Source organism: Erpetoichthys calabaricus, chromosome 9 (assembly GCF_900747795.2).
Source record: "Erpetoichthys calabaricus chromosome 9, fErpCal1.3, whole genome shotgun sequence".
Lineage (NCBI taxonomy): Eukaryota > Metazoa > Chordata > Cladistia > Polypteriformes > Polypteridae > Erpetoichthys > Erpetoichthys calabaricus.
The window spans coordinates 43,194,288-43,211,164 of record NC_041402.2 but is presented as its reverse complement, the minus strand read 5'-3'; the positions used below and the strand labels follow the sequence as shown (position 1 = coordinate 43,211,164).

The 16,877-nt window shown below is 38.4% G+C and overlaps 1 protein-coding gene across 1 annotated transcript in view; it reads left to right on the top strand.

Moving 5' to 3' along the window:
* ogfod1 (2-oxoglutarate and iron-dependent oxygenase domain containing 1) overlaps nt 1-10,816 on the top strand; it is a 35,777-nt gene extending 24,961 nt beyond the window's left edge. Inside the window, exons 10-13 of the mRNA XM_028809393.2 lie at nt 322-569; nt 5,475-5,603; nt 9,816-9,874; nt 10,637-10,816. Of these exons, the coding sequence (XP_028665226.1) occupies nt 322-569; nt 5,475-5,603; nt 9,816-9,874; nt 10,637-10,798 (598 nt within the window). The 3' untranslated portion in view covers nt 10,799-10,816. The remainder of the gene's footprint in view (nt 1-321; nt 570-5,474; nt 5,604-9,815; nt 9,875-10,636) is intronic.
* Nucleotides 10,817-16,877: the final 6,061 nt, after the last annotated feature.

The following is a 16,877-nucleotide window of genomic DNA, read 5'->3' as shown; positions in this document are numbered from 1 at the left end:
TTTAAGAATTAATGTGTTCTTTAAACTTAACCAAGTTTAATCTTGATTCATTTCCCAAGCAGGATATTTAACACTTCTACAATTACTGAGAACCACATACTTTTTTCTCTCATGTAGAACAAGTATGTTACACAGCCTTTTGTTTCTCAGCATGACATGTAGTCTGACACTTTGCTGTTTTACTTGTTTCATACTAAATCGTACATACACCAAACTGAAATTTGACTAAAATCCAGAAGAGTTTCATTTAGTGGTTTTATTTTGAATTTTAAGCTTTTTATTTATGATAAGAATGTTTAAATTTATTTTTTTTTCTTTCAGGTGCTACTCTCAGGCTGATGAAGCCTCACTCCCAGAATGTGTGAGACAGTGTTGGGAGCTACTTGCTTCAGAGGCCTTCTTCCTGCTGCTGTCCAACTTCACTGGCCTCAAGCTGCACTTTCTTGCTCCCTCTGGTGATGATGATGATGATGATGATGATGAAGAGGAAGAAGAAAAAGGAGGGAAAGGTGAAAAAACTGGAGAGGTAGAAGTTTGTGAGACCATAAATGCTGGCCCCTCCCTGAAAGGTAGGAATAGTGATGGAAACATGTAACATGGCAAATGTGAACACCGTATTTTTCACACCTTAGTATACTTTATGTCTGCATTTGCAAATTGTCATTAAGTGCAGCATTGTGCAACAACATTATGCTCAATGTTTATTTTCCCATTACAACCAGAACAGTGGCATTCTTACTGACCCTTGTTTCAATGACAAATATAAAGTGAAATAGATAAATGATAACAGTAACATATTAACCAACATAGTTTGGACTTAAAAGAACTATACAAAAGTGTGCTAAAAGTTATGACGAATGGAGAGTTGTTGACAAATCCTGATGTTATGAGATAGCAGTTAGATGAACATGATGCTTCTTCCATTCAGGACGTCAGCTCGTTCAGATTTTTGAACTCCATGGTTCAGTGTTTAATGCTGCAATGCTGTGTGCCAGGCTATAGGGCCTTTTTCTTCTAGAGTGGTAGGCATTCTGTAATATGGCAGAGGCTTTATTATGGCAGTGATCTGAATAGCTCAGCTAGTAGGCCAATGTTATGATTTGTTTTAGCAGTGTCAAAATCCTCCCAATGACTTTTTTTTTATCCTTTGTGGTTGTGTTACTCTGTTACATTGGTAAAGACAACAGGCAGGAAAACTGAAATACAGTAATACAGGAATAAATATCAAACATTTTCATTTCACCTATTTCACATTTCCTCAGACACATGAAAGTGAAGGCATTCTTCTGCTTGTTTTAGTATGATCTAGATGATGAGGTCCCTACAAGAAGTCCAGTTGGTGACTCTCTTCACTGTCTTGTAATATACTAAGTCATTTTAACTGTGGCAGCTTGGTTCTAAAACACAGGTTTCTAGTAAGAAAAAAAAGCTAATACTACCGAATCTATGGAAATGGATTGTATTGTACATGGTAAAACACATAATCCAAACAGGCATTCCAAAGTAGTCAGGCTACAAAATATTAAACTGAAAAAAAATAAAATAAAAAACACTGTCTGCACTTTTGTTTAGAACCAACTAGTATGACTCAATGTTAAAATGCTATAAAACTTTATTTTTCAACATATATGCATTCATTTATTGAACTAGCTTAAAAAAAACTGTTTCTGAGCCTAGCTTGGGAGCATGAAGTGCAAGACAGGAGGAAACCCATGATGGAATGTCAGCCCATCACGAAGAAGATTTACATACTCGCACACCTAACCAGAATCACTTATACTGAGCTAAAATAGAGTCACCCGTTCAACTAATCTACACATCCTTAGACTGTGCAAAGACAATTTTACTTGGAGAAAACTCTACAAACACAAGACTAGGATTCAGACCCACCCACTTGTCTGGTGTTGTGTGACGGCACTGTTTCCCATTAAAAATATTCTAAGCTTAATTGTCATGCTATGTATATTTACTGTGCATATATATTATACTATATAATATATATAGTACTGTGCATAAGTTTTAGGCAGGTGTGAAAAAATGCTGTAAACAAAGAAAGCTTTCAAAAATGAAAGTGTTAATCATTTATTTTCATCAATCAACAAAATGCAGTGAATGAATAAAAGAGAAATCTAAATCAAATCAATATTTGGTGTGACCACCCTTTGCCTTCAAAACAGCATCAATTCTTCTAGGTATACTTGCACACAGTTTTTGAAGGAACTCGGCTGGTAAGTTGTTCCAAACATCTTGGAGAACTAACCACAGATCTTCTGTGGATGTAGGCTTCCTCACATCCTTCTGTCTCTTTATGTAATCTCAGACACACTCGATGATGTTGAGATCAGGGCTCTGTGGGGGCCATACCATCACTTACAGGACTTCTTGTTCTTCTTTACGCTGAAGATAGTTCTTAATGACTTTGGCTGTATGTTTGAGGTCGTTGTCCTGCTGCAGAATAAATTTGGGGCCAATCATACGCCTCCCTGATGGTATTGCATGATGGATAAGTATCTGCCTGTATTTCTCAGCATTGACAACACCATTAATCCTGACCAAATCTCCAACTCCATTTGCAGAAATGCAGTCCCAAACATTCAAGGAACCTCCAACATGCTTCACTGTTGCCTGCAGACACTCATTATTGTACTGCTCTCCATCCCTTCGACGAACAAACTGCCTTCTGTTACAGCCAAATATTTCAAATTTTGACTCATCGGTCCAGAGCACCTGCTGCCATTTTTGTGCACCCCAGTTCCTATGTTTTCGTACATACTTGAGTCGCTTGGCCTTGTTTTCATGTCGGAGGTATGGCTTTTTGGCTGCAACTCTTCCATGAAGACCACTTCTGGCCAGACTTCTCCAGACAGTAGATGGGTGTACCTGGGTCCCACTGGTTTCTGCCAGTTCTGAGCTGATGGCACTGCTGGACATCTTCCGATTTCGAAGGGTAATAAGCTTGATGTGTCTTTCATCTGCTGCACTAAATTTCCTTGGCCGACCACTGCATCTACGATCCTCAACGTTGCCTGTTTCTTTGTGCTTCTTCAAAAGAGCTTGAACAGCACATCTTGAAACCCCAGTCTGCTTTGAAATCTTTGTCTGGGAGAGACCTTGCTGATGCAGTATAACTACCTTGTGTCTTGTTGCTGTGCTCAATCTTGCCATGACATGAAACTGTCTTCCACAACCTCACCTTGGTAGCAGAGTTTGGCTGTTCCTCATCCAGTTTTAAGCCTCCTACACAGCTGTTTCTGTTTCAGTTAATGACTGTGTTTCAACCTACGTGTGACATTGATCATCCAACTATACCAAACAGGTGCTAATGATCATCATACACCTGACTAGAATCCTACAAATCCCTGACTTTGTGCAAGTGTACCTATAAGAATTGATGCTGGTTTGTAGGGAAAAGGTAGCAACACCAAATATTGATTTGATTTAGATTTTTCTTTTGTTTGCTCACTTTGCATTTTGTAAATTGATAACAATAAACAATCATTATTTGTATTTCTGAAAGCATTCTTTGTTTACAGCATTTTTTCACACCTGCCTAAAACTTTTGCACAGTACTGTATATGTGTGTGTGTATATATATATATATATATACACAGTGCATCCGGAAAGTATTCACAGCGCATCACTTTTTCCACATTTTGTTATGTTACAGCCTTATGCCAAAATGGATTAAAGTCATTTTTATCCTCAGAATTCTACACACAACACCCCATAATGACAATGTGAAAAAAGTTTACTTGAGGCTTTTGCAAATTTATTAAAAATAAAGAAACTGAGAAATCACATGTACATAAGTATTCACAGCCTTTGCTCAATACTTTGTCGATGCACCTTTGGCAGCAATTACAGCCTCAAGTCTTGCTGAATATGATGCCACAAGCTTGGCACACTTATCCTTGGCCAGTTTCGCCCATTCCTCTTTGCAGCACCTCTCAAGCTCCATCAGGTTGGATGGGAAGCGTCGGTGCACAGCCATTTTGAGATCTCTCCAGAGATGTTCAATCGGATTCAAGTCTGGGCTCTGGCTGGGCCACTCAAGGACATTCACAGAGTTGTCCTGAAGCCACTCCTTTGATATCTTGGCTGTGTGCTTAGGGTTGTTGTCCTGCTGAAAGATGAACCGTCGCCCCAGTCTGAGGTCAAGAGCGCTCTGGAGCAGGTTTTCATCCAGGATGTCTCTGTACATTGCTGCAGTCATCTTTCCCTTTATCCTGACTAGTTTCCCAGTCCCTGCCGCTGAAAAACATCCCCACAGCATGATGCTGCCACCACCATGCTTCACTGTAGGGATGGTGTTGGCCTGGTGATGAGCTGTGCCTGGTTTCCTCCAAACGTGACGCCAGGCATTCACACCAAAGAGTTCAATCTTTGTCTCATCAGACCAGAGAATTTTCTTTCTCCAGGTCGGAGAGTCCTTCAGGTGCCTTTTGGCAAACTCCAGGTGGGCTGCCATGTGCCTTTTACTAAGGAGTGGCTTCCGTCTGGCCACTCTGCCATACAGGCCTGATTGGTGAATTGCTGCAGAGATGGTTGTCCTTCTGGAAGGTTCTCCTCTCTCCACAGAGGACCTCTGGAACTCTGACAGAGTGACCATCGGGTTCTTGGTCACCTCCCTGACTAAGGCCCTTCTCCCCTGATCGCTCAGTTTAGATGGCCAGCCAGCTCTAGGAAGAGACATGGTGGTTTCGAACTTCTTCCACTTATGGATGATGGAGGCCAATGTGCTCATTGGGACCTTCAAAGCAGCAGAAATTTTTCTGTAACCTTCCCCAGATTTGTGCCTCAAGACAATCCTGTCTTGGAGGTCTACAGACAATTCCTTTGACTTCATGCTTGGTTTGTGCTCTGACATGAACTGTCAACTGTGGGACCTTATATAGACAGGTGTGTGCCTTTCCAAATCATGTCCAATCAACTGAATTTACCACGGGTGGACTCCAGTTAAGCTGCAGAAACATCTCAAGGATGATCAGGGGAAACAGGATGCACCTGAGCTCAATTTTGTGCTTCATGGCAAAGGCTGTGAATACGTAATGTATATGTGATTTCTCAATTTTTTTATTTTTAATACATTTGCAAAAATCTCAAGTAAACTTTTTTGACGTTGTCATTATGGGGTGTTGTGTGTACAATTCTGAGGAAAAAAATTATTTTAATCCATTTTGGAATAAGGCTGTAACATAACAAAATGTGGAAAAAGTGATGCACTGTGAATACTTTCCGGATGCACTGTGTATATGTGTGTGTATATATATATATATATATATATATATATATATATATATATATATTAGTGTCTAAGATAATAAGGTTCTAAATGATTTAAGTCAGTATTAGAAGAGATGTTACTGCAGCATCACCCAAAAGAACCGTAATTTAGAAATGTGTCTTAAATGCTTCAGATGATTTCGGAGCTGTGGCTTAGTAGTGATAAACACTACTTCAATTTTCCCTTCTAGAACCAAGCACTCCTGGGTGCAGGGGAGAGCTACAACGTTGGCAGCACGGCAATTACACACTCATCCATGACACTGACCCTGGAAATGCTGAGTTTGCCTTGGACTTACTCCTTTACTTCAACTGTGAAGGTATCACATGTGTATTGATTTGCTGGCTTATGCATTAATATTACAAAATTTGGAGAAGTATTGCATGTTCTATATTATGAATATTGTACCCTTTTCAAACAAATTATTGAATAAAATTAATATTTTACTTGCATGTCTGACCAATGTAAAGCACATCACTGCTTTTCCAGAGACATGACAAACAAGAATGTATTAAAATGCAATACTTGACTTATTTAATAGAAAAAATATTTTGTATCCCTGTTTCTGTAGTAATGGTTCAGTGACAATTCCTATTCTATACATTTAACAATTATCTTCTTAATCCTGTTCAGAATAACAAGCTCTAAACTTTAACTAATTTTGTCTATAGTATAAATGACATCAGGTTGTTTTCATCAATTTAATCTTGAACTTAAATTAATTGAGCAGTTATTAATAAACATATGCCCCATAATAGTAAGATCCATCCATCCATCCATTATCCAACCTGCTATATCCTAACTACAGGGTCACAGGGGTCTGCTGGAGCCAATCCCAGCCAACACAGGGCACAAGGCAGGAAACAAACCCCGGGCAGGGCGCCAGCCCACCACAGTAATAGTAAGATAGTTAGCAAAAAAATATTTGGTATTCTGAATTTGTTTGTCCCTAAACTAGCCACACAGCCCCACAGCATGATGGAACCTCCACCAAATTTGACAGTAGGTAGCAGGTGTTTTTCTTGGAATGTGGTGTTCTACTTACGCCATGTAAAGCGTTTTTGTTATGACCAAATAACTCAATTTTTGTCTCATCAGTCCAAAGCACTTTGTTCCAGAATGAATCTGGCTTGTCTAAATGAGCATTTGCATACATCAAGTGACTCTGTTTGTGGCGTGAGTGAAGAAAGGGCTTCTTTCTCATCCCCCTGCCATACAGATGTTCTTTGTGCAAATTGCACTGAATTGTAGAATGATGTACAGATACAGTATCTGCAGCAAGATGTTCTTGTAAGTTTTTGGAGGTGATCTGTGGGTTGTCTGTAACCATTCCCATAATCCTGCGCATATGTCCTTCCTGTATTTTTCTTGGCCTGCCAGACCTGGATTTAACAGCAACTGTGCCTGTGGCCTTCCATTTCCTGATTCCATTCCTTACAGTTGAAACTGACAGTTTAAACCTTTGAGATAGCTTTTTGTAGCCTTTCCCTAAACAATGAGACTGAACAATCTTTGTTTTCAGATCTTTTGAGGATCCCATGCTGTCACTCTTCAGAGGAGAGTCAAAGGGAAGCACAACTTGCAATTGACCACCTTAAATACCTTTTCTCATAATTGGACACACCTGTCTATGAAGTTCAAGGCTTAACAAGCTAATCCAACCAATTTGGTGTTGCAAGTAATCAGTATTGAGCAGTTACATGCATTCAAATCAGCAGAATTACAAGGGGACCCACATTTTTGCACAGCCAGTTTTTCACATTTGATTTAATTTCATACAACTAAATACTGCTTCACTAAAAGTCTTTGTTTGGAAAACACCCCAGTACTCGGATGTTCCTAGGAAATGAAAGACATACCACTGTTATCATTTTTGTTGAGAGTAAATTATTATGCAGGCTGAGAGGGGTTCCCAAACTTTTTCATATGAATGTATATAATTTCATGTTCTTTAATAGACACAAACATTGGCTTACCTGATTTACTACTTTCTTTGGTTTCTGTGCTCACATTACCTGATATCTTGTGAAAAAACACTAAGAAAAAAACTCCATTAGAGTTTGCACTTAGTACTTAAGGCCAAAATTGAAGTCACAAATTAGAATTAATATGCATACATCAGTAGTTCTAAAATGTGATCCTATTGTGACTCCCACCAGGCTGTTTTTTTCTATTTTTAAATGTGTATCCATGTTATTTCACATGCAGAACTGTCTAGTTTGTTGTTTTTACTGCATACATATGATCCTTTAACAGCAATGATTGGATACAAATTAAGATAGTTGTTGGAATATAAACCTCGAGCCACTGTAGCCTTCCAAAATCTGAGTTTGAGACCACTAATTTGTACCAGTCTACGTTGCACATTACTCTTCTTCAGCTTCATCTGAAATAATACAGATAACCATGTTGTAAAGCACATAACTGCCATTGCCTCACTGCACTGGCACCTAGTTTACGGTGTGGAATTTTTTGGATATTCTGGTTTATTCCAGTTTGTCATGATTAATTTATTGGTAATGAAATGAGTTTGGCTGTATGTATCAGTGTGTCCTGCAATATAGTGGTGTCTTGTCTCGGACTGGTTTCCAGCTTTTGTGTCATGTAGTCTGCTGTACCCGATATTGTGAATAAAGAAATCTGTGTAAGAAATGGATGGATGACTGTAGTGACCCCAATTAGATTCTGATTCATACACACATTAGATGATACCATTTACATTTTACTCTTTTGTGCTTACACCACCTTCAGAACTGTATTACATGTTGATTTAAAGTACAGTAGAGTCTTGCTTATCCGACATAAACGGGCCGGCAGAATGTCGGATAACCGAGAATGTCGGATAATGGGAGGTGTTAAGAAAAAGCCTATTAAACGTCAAACTATGTTATAATTTTACACATTACGAGCCTAATACAGTGGAACCTCAGTTCACGAACATCTCTAAACACGTAGAAATTGGGTTATGACCAAAAAGTTCGCCAAACTTTTGCCTCTGCACGACCACACACTAGGTATAGGAACAAGCCAGTTTCCCTTTCGGTTTGTGAGTGCCGATGATTTCCGCACGTGTTCAGTCTCTCCCTGTGCAGCGTTAGAGAGAGAGCCCGAGAGAGAGACACAGACAGACACATGCACGCGCAAGAGAGAGCGAGAGACACACGCACACACACACACGCGAGAGAAAGAGAGACACGCACGCACACACACACACGCGCGAGAGAAACAGAGACACACGCACGCGAGAGACACATGCACGCACACACACACACGCGCGCGCGAGAGAGAGACACATGCACGCACACACACACGCGCGCATGAGAGAGATGCACATGCACGCGCGAGAGACACACGCGTGCACATGCACACACACACACACATGCGCGTGAGAGACACGCACGCCAGAGAGGGCCAGCCACATAATCCACTGTAATCATGTTTTACTACAAAACAACAGAAAAATTTGAACTTAGCAACAAAAAAACTTGCAGTTCTTGTTGCCGATTGATGCGTTTTTTTTTTTGTTTTTTTTTTGCGGTGGGACGTCGGATAATACAGAATGTTGGATAAGCGAGACTCTACTGTAGTATGTGAAGTCTTTGTGCTTCATGATTCAGTTAGAATTCAAACTCCTACTTGTCTCAAAAGGTGTGTACTGCCTCCTAGTGTCCTAATGGCATGTACACGTCTCACTCACTCAGTGAGTGAGTGTCCTGCTGATTATGTTTGCAAAAAAAATCATCCATTCATTCATTTACTGATCCTACTTCTGAAAGGGGACTGGACTGTAGTACCTGAAAGAAATCTCAAGCAGACAGAATGTGCAAACTTCACATAGGTTTTAGTTAGTTCAATAAAGTGGGATTTATTATTGATTTGAAAGCACTTTTTAGGATGTTTCTAATAGTGTTAGAACCTGATATGCAGGGAACAGATGAAATATATTAACTTCTGTTTGTTTTTGTCATTTTGTCTTATATTTTTACTATGCCATTTCTGCTAATGATATTTAGTCTGTATGTGTTTTTTTTAGTTCATTAACCTTCATACTTAAGTCTAAATTTGGAGGCACAGCTGCATCTCAACATGGCGTTAATTAGTATTTAAGGAATAACAGTTTGGGAGATGCAGTGATGTAGTGCTTAGCACTAGAGTGTCACTGCTCAAGAGTCCTGGGTTTGAATCCGAGCCTGAGCTTAGGTGTCTGTGTTGGGTCTCGATCATTAGGGTAAGTGGCAATTCTAAACTGACTCCATTAGAGTGGAGTGTGTGTTTGTGTGCTAGCCTGGCATCATGGATTGATTTTTGTCTTGTACCTGGCATTAACAGAAGTGTCTCTGGCCCCTGCCTTCCTCAATTGAGTTTAATGTGTATGATACCACAAATCAATGGAATCTGGCAATAAAGTTATCAATATTTGTTTAAAATAAAAGACAGTTTTTGAGTCTGTAATGACAAGGTGTGAACAAGAAACCCGGCTCAATTCTGGTTTTCATAATTGTTTTATGGAATTGTTTTCCTCACGTTTTAGAATGGAAGACAACATTTGGAGGATTTACATCTTACATTGCACGTGATGAGGATGAGGAAGTAAGTGCTATTTACTTTTAATTTTATCTTGTAACCTACCAGAACATGTGGCATTAGCCCTGATGTTAGTGGTGTCAGTTTACCTGCCCGAGTTTTAGGAGTTCAACTTCTTCAGGATTTTATTTCCAAGCAACAATAGAGTGATGAGCAATAATTCTGTAAATAAAGCTCTCAACTCGCCCATCAGTCTTCAACACATATTATGTATGGTCTAAAACTTCTTGAATGACTGCAAGAATTAGCAGCTAAAATGAAGTCCCTGCATAAGTTTGGAAGGAATGTAGAGCAGAGCTGCTCCTCCTCCAAATCAAAGAAGCCAATTTAGATGGTCTGGGTAAATTCCGAAGATAGATACTTGTAATGGCAGGTATACTGAAAGGAGAATACCCATGGAATGCTGCACCCAACATGGAAGTTCTTCATGGTACTGTAGTTGTGCAGTTTCTAGGGACCAAGCAGTCATGACTTCCCAGTATACAGTATATCTTAAGTGAACAAGAAAAAGTAATTGAAAAGTTAGTGCCAAGTGTGGTTTCATGGGTTTAAATGAAAATAGAGCTAGGCTTCCTCTTTTTCTAGGATACTTAAACATGACAATATTAGCCTTGAGGTACCTGCCTGTGCACATTTGTAGTTCCGTAGTGGAGGATGGTGGCAAGATTACCTTCCATTTCCTTGTAACCCACTGACTTTCCAGAGTACCTTAGGATTACTCTTCTGATTGCTCAAATTCTGTCATGTTGTCTTATTCTTCTTTTGCAGCTCCTTACTGTCTACCCGGAAAGCAATTCACTTGCATTAATCTACAGAGATAAGGAGACGCTGAAGTTTGTTAAACACATCAATAATCACAGTGTAGATCATCAGAAAACAACTGAAGAAGTGAGAGATTTTTATGATTTCTCATTTGTGTACTATGAATAAAGAATTACCTAAAGCTTGTATTTCCTTTCTTTTTGTATTTTATGAGATGCTCATTTACCATTAGAGTGATGATATTATTTTGAAAATGAAAGAAAATGACAGGTGAGGTTAACAGAACGGTTTATGCCTTAGGGGCAAAAGTCTAACTCTGTGCAGCCACTGCAACTTGTGTTAGAAGTAAATATGTTACTTATATTTGAAAGGATGTGAAGTCATTCCTTAAATCACTAGAACAAATGTACGAAGAATTTGTACCATATTTTCTTATCATGTTTATAATTAATATTAAAAATTAATAGTATTAACTATATAATTAATATTATAAATGATATAATTAATTTATAATATGAAAATATAAAAAGTGAACTATTCACATTGCATGTTTAATAAACCTTCTTCAGGCGCACAAACCTGCAGATCTTTTGATGTAATGAAAAAGAAGGGCTATTTGTATTACCATCTGGTAGTGAATTTGGAGCAATTTAGAGATTATGTCATTGAAGACCACTAACTGGAAAAAGGTACCAAAAATTATGTTGTCTTTACAGGCTTATTTGTTTGTCTTAGTGCTTACACAGTATGACTGGGCTTATCATAATGTCTCACTTTCACTATATTTGAGCTCAGTTCAGTTAAACTGAACAATGCATTTTTAACATAGAAAATACAGGTGTTGTCACATAACTGTATTTAGGTATTTATTTTTTTATAATTTCATTTAGTGGGTTTGTTCAGATATACCATTTTTTTATGTTTGTTTCTTACCTTGGAGACAAATAACTAGTTTTCTTATAGCTTAATGGTTTCCCCTAGGCACAGACACTGGAGCCATGCCCTTAAGAGTGGCCTAGCAAGATCTTTGATGAATTATCCCAGGTGTGCTTAACACTGCAGACCTGGCTTAGTTTGAGGGGATTTGTTGGTAGAAAAATACTAAAATATAGAAATGCATCCTTCGTTTGCCAATATCTTGGACGAAATCCCATCCTGTTGTTGATAGATACCTGCAAGTTATGACCCTTTCTATAATATATTTACACAACACTGCACACCAAAGTCCCAGTATTGCGCACAACTAAAAACTAGACAGGAATGGCACAAGAAAGAATAAGGGACAGTGCTGTATGCTGCATCAAATTAGAAGTAAAAATGTTTAATCAGCCGTTCCTCTAAAGTCAGTTGTTAAGCCAGTTCTGAAATTGTGTGTTTCCGGTCAAGTGCATGCTCATGACTTTGGAAATGTCTTCAGCAGATAATATGGATGTGACAGTGCTTGATTTGCTTGTGTGGCATAGTGGTTAAGGATTTGCACCGGAAACCATGAATTTGTAGGTTCAAATCCCACAGCTGACTCATTGTGATGATGAGCAAGACCGTTTACCTGCTTGTGTTCTAATTGGAATAAAATGCAATGGATTGTATTTCAAATGTAAGTTGTCTTGAATAAAGGCAAATGCCAAATAAGTAAATGTAAGTGTATAATTAGGTAGAGAGCCATTTAACCCTTGCTGAGAAATACTATATTTTTTAACTAAGAATTAAAATATCAGAATCACTTTTATTCACCAGTACATAATGTACAGGAATTCGACTTGTTGGATTTGGAGCTGCTTATAACATAACACAATGTCAACATATGAATAACATAAACAGCATAATTAAAAAAAGAAAAAAATGTATACAAGATTGCAGAAGTGTGCAGTTATAAAGAAGATGTGCAAATGAAAGTGTGATTGTATACTGTGTATGTACATACACTGTAAACAAACACCTTCATACAGTATATGACAGAACACATGGACTGCAAAGAAGACAGGCTGATTTACTGGTTTGAGAGGGCTATGGCTCTGGGAAAGAAACTGTTTAGGTGTCTGTTACTTTTAGTTTTAATTGACCTGAAGCATCTACCAGAGCGGGGTTTTTGGAGCAAATGATGAGCTGGGTGAAATGAGTCCATGGTGATCCTGTTGGTAAGTGACACAAGATGTATACAGGTCTGCAGCAGGTGGAAGAGCACAGCCAATTATTTTCTCAGCAGACCTCGCAAAACACTCTGCAATTTATTTTTGGAGTGTGCCATTGCTGAACCAACCAAGACAATAAGAGAGAATGTGATCACACTTTCAGTTATGGCTTTGTAAAATTATACTAGGATTGGCTGGGAAATATTTACTTTCTTTAGTTGGCTTAAAAAGAATAACTTCTGCTGAATCTTCTTAATGATGGAAGTGGTGTTAATGTCCCAGCTGAGGAGTATTTATGGTTGTTGTGTCCAAAAATTTGAAGGATTTCACCATATTGACTGTAGAATCATTAATTTCTAGTGGGAGAGCTTGTAGCTGCTCTTTGGGAAAGTCAAGGACCATTTTCACTGTCTTCAATGTATTGAGCACCAGGTTATTGGAAGCACACTAAGATGCAAGACCTCCTTTCTGTAAGCCATTTCATTTACCATTAGTTATTAGTCCAGTAATGGTGATGTCATCACCGAACTTAATGATTTTTAATGAAGGATCAGTGAACCTACAGCCATTGGTGCACAGGGAATAAAGAAAGGGGGTAAAGTCCACAGTCTTAAGGGGCACCTGTGCTAATATGGAGACAGTCTGTGAGGTGGGAGCACACATGAATGTAATTTTTCCAGTTTGTTAGAAAGCTGTAAATCCATTTACAGAAGGAAGGATTCAGTTCAGCCTGTAGAGGTTTAGAAAACAATGAAAAAGATTTAACAATTAAAAAGAAAAGATGGCGTGAATGTCGAATAATGTTATATAAATTTAGCAGACACCTCTAGATTAGCATAGGAATAGTTTATTGTTTAATAAAATTTGCAGTTGACATGAAATAGAAGGTAAAAGATTGGCAGGGAAGCTCTCCTGTATCATAGGAAGTGGCATAATGAAATTAGAAACAACTTAATAGTAAAATGAAAAATACAAGACTTGACAGCTTAAGATACATTCATTTTTGGTGTGCAAATCATTCAAAATAATTAAAACAATAAAGTTACCAGTACCATAATATCAAACCAAAGTGCCAACAAAAAAATGTCGTATAGAACTGAATATGCCTAGTGCAATGTTTTAGTGCCTTTTAAATTAGGGCAGGCATACTAGTACCTTCTCTTTTGGATTTGCTATACATATGGAAACACAAATGATTAAGTCAGATGAGTTTACTTGTGGGCTGCATCCATTTTCTGAGCTTGCTTATTTCAGCACAGAGTCATATGAACTGGAACGTATCGCAGGGTTACAGAGGGCAGCCCTAAATAGGAAGCCACCCCATGGCAGTTCACAATCACACATAACAGAATGTGATCTGGCCATGAATCAGTCTCTGCAGATGGAAGGCACCTCTTCTTACAAAAGAAATGATCTTTGCTGTGAAATCGTAGGGCCCTGCTTCCCGGAACTGTTTTAAGTGGCATAAGGTATGGATGCTCCATTTTAAATTGAGGAACACGAATGTGTTTGCATGTAAAATCAAAGGTCATCAACCTCTGATAAGGTACATTTTTTACCGAGCTGATCCTCTAGATGGGGTCTGTTCTAACAGATGCAAAAAGGTTATTCAGGCTAATGCATGTATTCATTTCCTGTTTCACTTAAAGCCTCTAAAATATTGTTGATATGTCACTACAGTTTTTGTGATTCACCCATTTATTGGCCTTAGGGGAAACAAGAGTTCTTCCTAACAGCATTAGCCCAAGAAAAGAACATGTCCATTGCTATGCAGGTCCTCACACCCTCTGGTGATTTAGAGACTCAAAATGTGTGGGAGGATTCTGGGAAGAAGTAAGTGTCAATTAATGAAACTTGTATGTACATGTGGCAAACTCCATCAAACCCAGGGTTCAAGTGTTGTGAGGCACCAACCTTGTTGCATCCTACAGCTTGAGCCATTTGTGGAAAATACTTAATCAAAAAATACCCAAACAAACATTTTTAGGTTTTAGATACATTTACAGTAAAGGTTTTGGCTTCTTTAGAAATTTTGTCATTGCAAATGAATGTGTAGTGCAGCATCTTTCAACTGAAGTTTGGATTTTAAGAATGGTACACATGTTGTTACTGTTTTGTGTTTACTGAGGAGCTAGTTAAGAGTTGAAGCGTATCGTTCCCCTGAAAGGGTTTATGATTTTGTCACAAGAATCGTAAATGCATATCCTGTAAATATGCATTGAAAATTCTTGACTGACTTGAATAGACATCTCCCAGTACTACTGTACAATGTTATTTCTTAACCAAAGTGTATAGGCTATTCTTCATCATCATAATTGTACTGTATCTTTGCACTTCATCCAGGTATGGTATTCTGTTTGTATGTACTCTCTGCTCTTCGCAAACCTGTAATGGAATAAATGTGATCAAAAAGTTGATGGGTGGATATTGCACTATACACTTTGGCAATTATTCTATGAAAAGAAATGAAATAAATTAAGTATGGCAATATAACGGCAAAGTGAATATAAGGGAGAACTGATAGGATTACTCTGTTTTTATTTTACTATGGCGAGTTTTACAGTTTAGGCAAACACCTAATACTATTTGAAAAATGATCTTACTAGATGATTGCCAACATGTGCTTTAGTATTATGTATTGAGTTCAAAAACTCTGTATTTTCAAGCATATTTTCCCAAACTATTTTTCAGTATGACAACTTGACCCTCCATACTTCCTTTTGATTTTTTTTTAACCAACTTTCATACACTGCATGCACAAACCTATCCAGATAGCCCTGAATGCAAAGCAAAAACCAATTCAGAATGAGCTACTAGTCTTTAATAGGGAACACATACAAAAAGGCTCACACCAGACCATCCACCAAGTAACTAGGGGCCTCATGTATAAACAGTGCGTACACACAAAAATGTTGTGTACGCCCGTTTCCACGCTCACATCGCGATGTATAAAAACTAAACTTGCCGTAAAGCCACGCACATTTTCACGCTAGTTCAATCCCTGGTGTACGCAAGTTCTCGGCTTGGTTTTGCAAACTGGCAGCACCCAGCGTCAAAGCAGTGCTACTGTTCCTGCGTGGTTTCTCTTTTTTTTTTAGATCCACATCCCTGATGCAGCTTTATCAAATACACTGAAATTAACCACATATTGTTTATTAGTTTAAGGCATCTGATTGTAATTAACCTGTAACAATGTAATGGTCCACGGAATGGCCAAACTATTCCAAATACGATAGCTGCTTTAGTGTTGTTACTCTAAATCCCACAGTATCTGAGTGTGGAATCACAGCTCTACAGCAGCTGATTGGAAAGAGAATTATTGGTATACAGCATTAAGCACATGCTGCCTCAGCCATTCTGTCTATTTGAATTGCTCTCATACGACAAACGCTTCAGGGCCTTTCCTGTAGGGACATTGCGGTTCAAAAACAGTTTCATTCCAAGAGCTCTAAACGCACTCAGTCATTTCAAGTGCTTCTTGTAGAACTGTTTGTACTTATTAGTACAATTATCTCACTGTAAACTTTAATATTGCACAACCTCAGCCACTTTACAAAGAGCGTATTTACATATGATGATGATATAATTTGTAAGATGAAATACACAGATAAAATGTTAACATCATTTAAATAATCTATATTGTTAATAAATAAACATGTGAGGACACTGTGTCGCAGCGCTAGCAGGGATTGTTCCTGCCTCGCACTGTATTCTTGCTGGGGCTTGCGCGACACTGGAAGGATAGATGGATAGAATAATTAAACATGTACTACGTTTTAAAGCATCGGCGTTCTAAGCTTACAGATGGCTTGACGTCTGTTACAGAGCTGATTGTGTGGCAATTGGGTATTTGGAGAAAGAAAAGGAAGGACAAGAATTGGGGGTTAGTACGTTTGAAAGAGACAGTACTGCTACAATAAAGTATTTCATCGAAGGTCGCGCATGGCGCAGCAAGCATCTTGCGGGACGCAGGGGCAATCTCTGGATGGGGCGCCAGCTCGTCACTATCACTGCACCACAGTGTTCCCATGTTTAATAACATGCTTTAATTCCTATCATCATGAAAGTGATATCAAGTATACATCTCAGTATTTAAATTATTCAGAAAGCTGTAA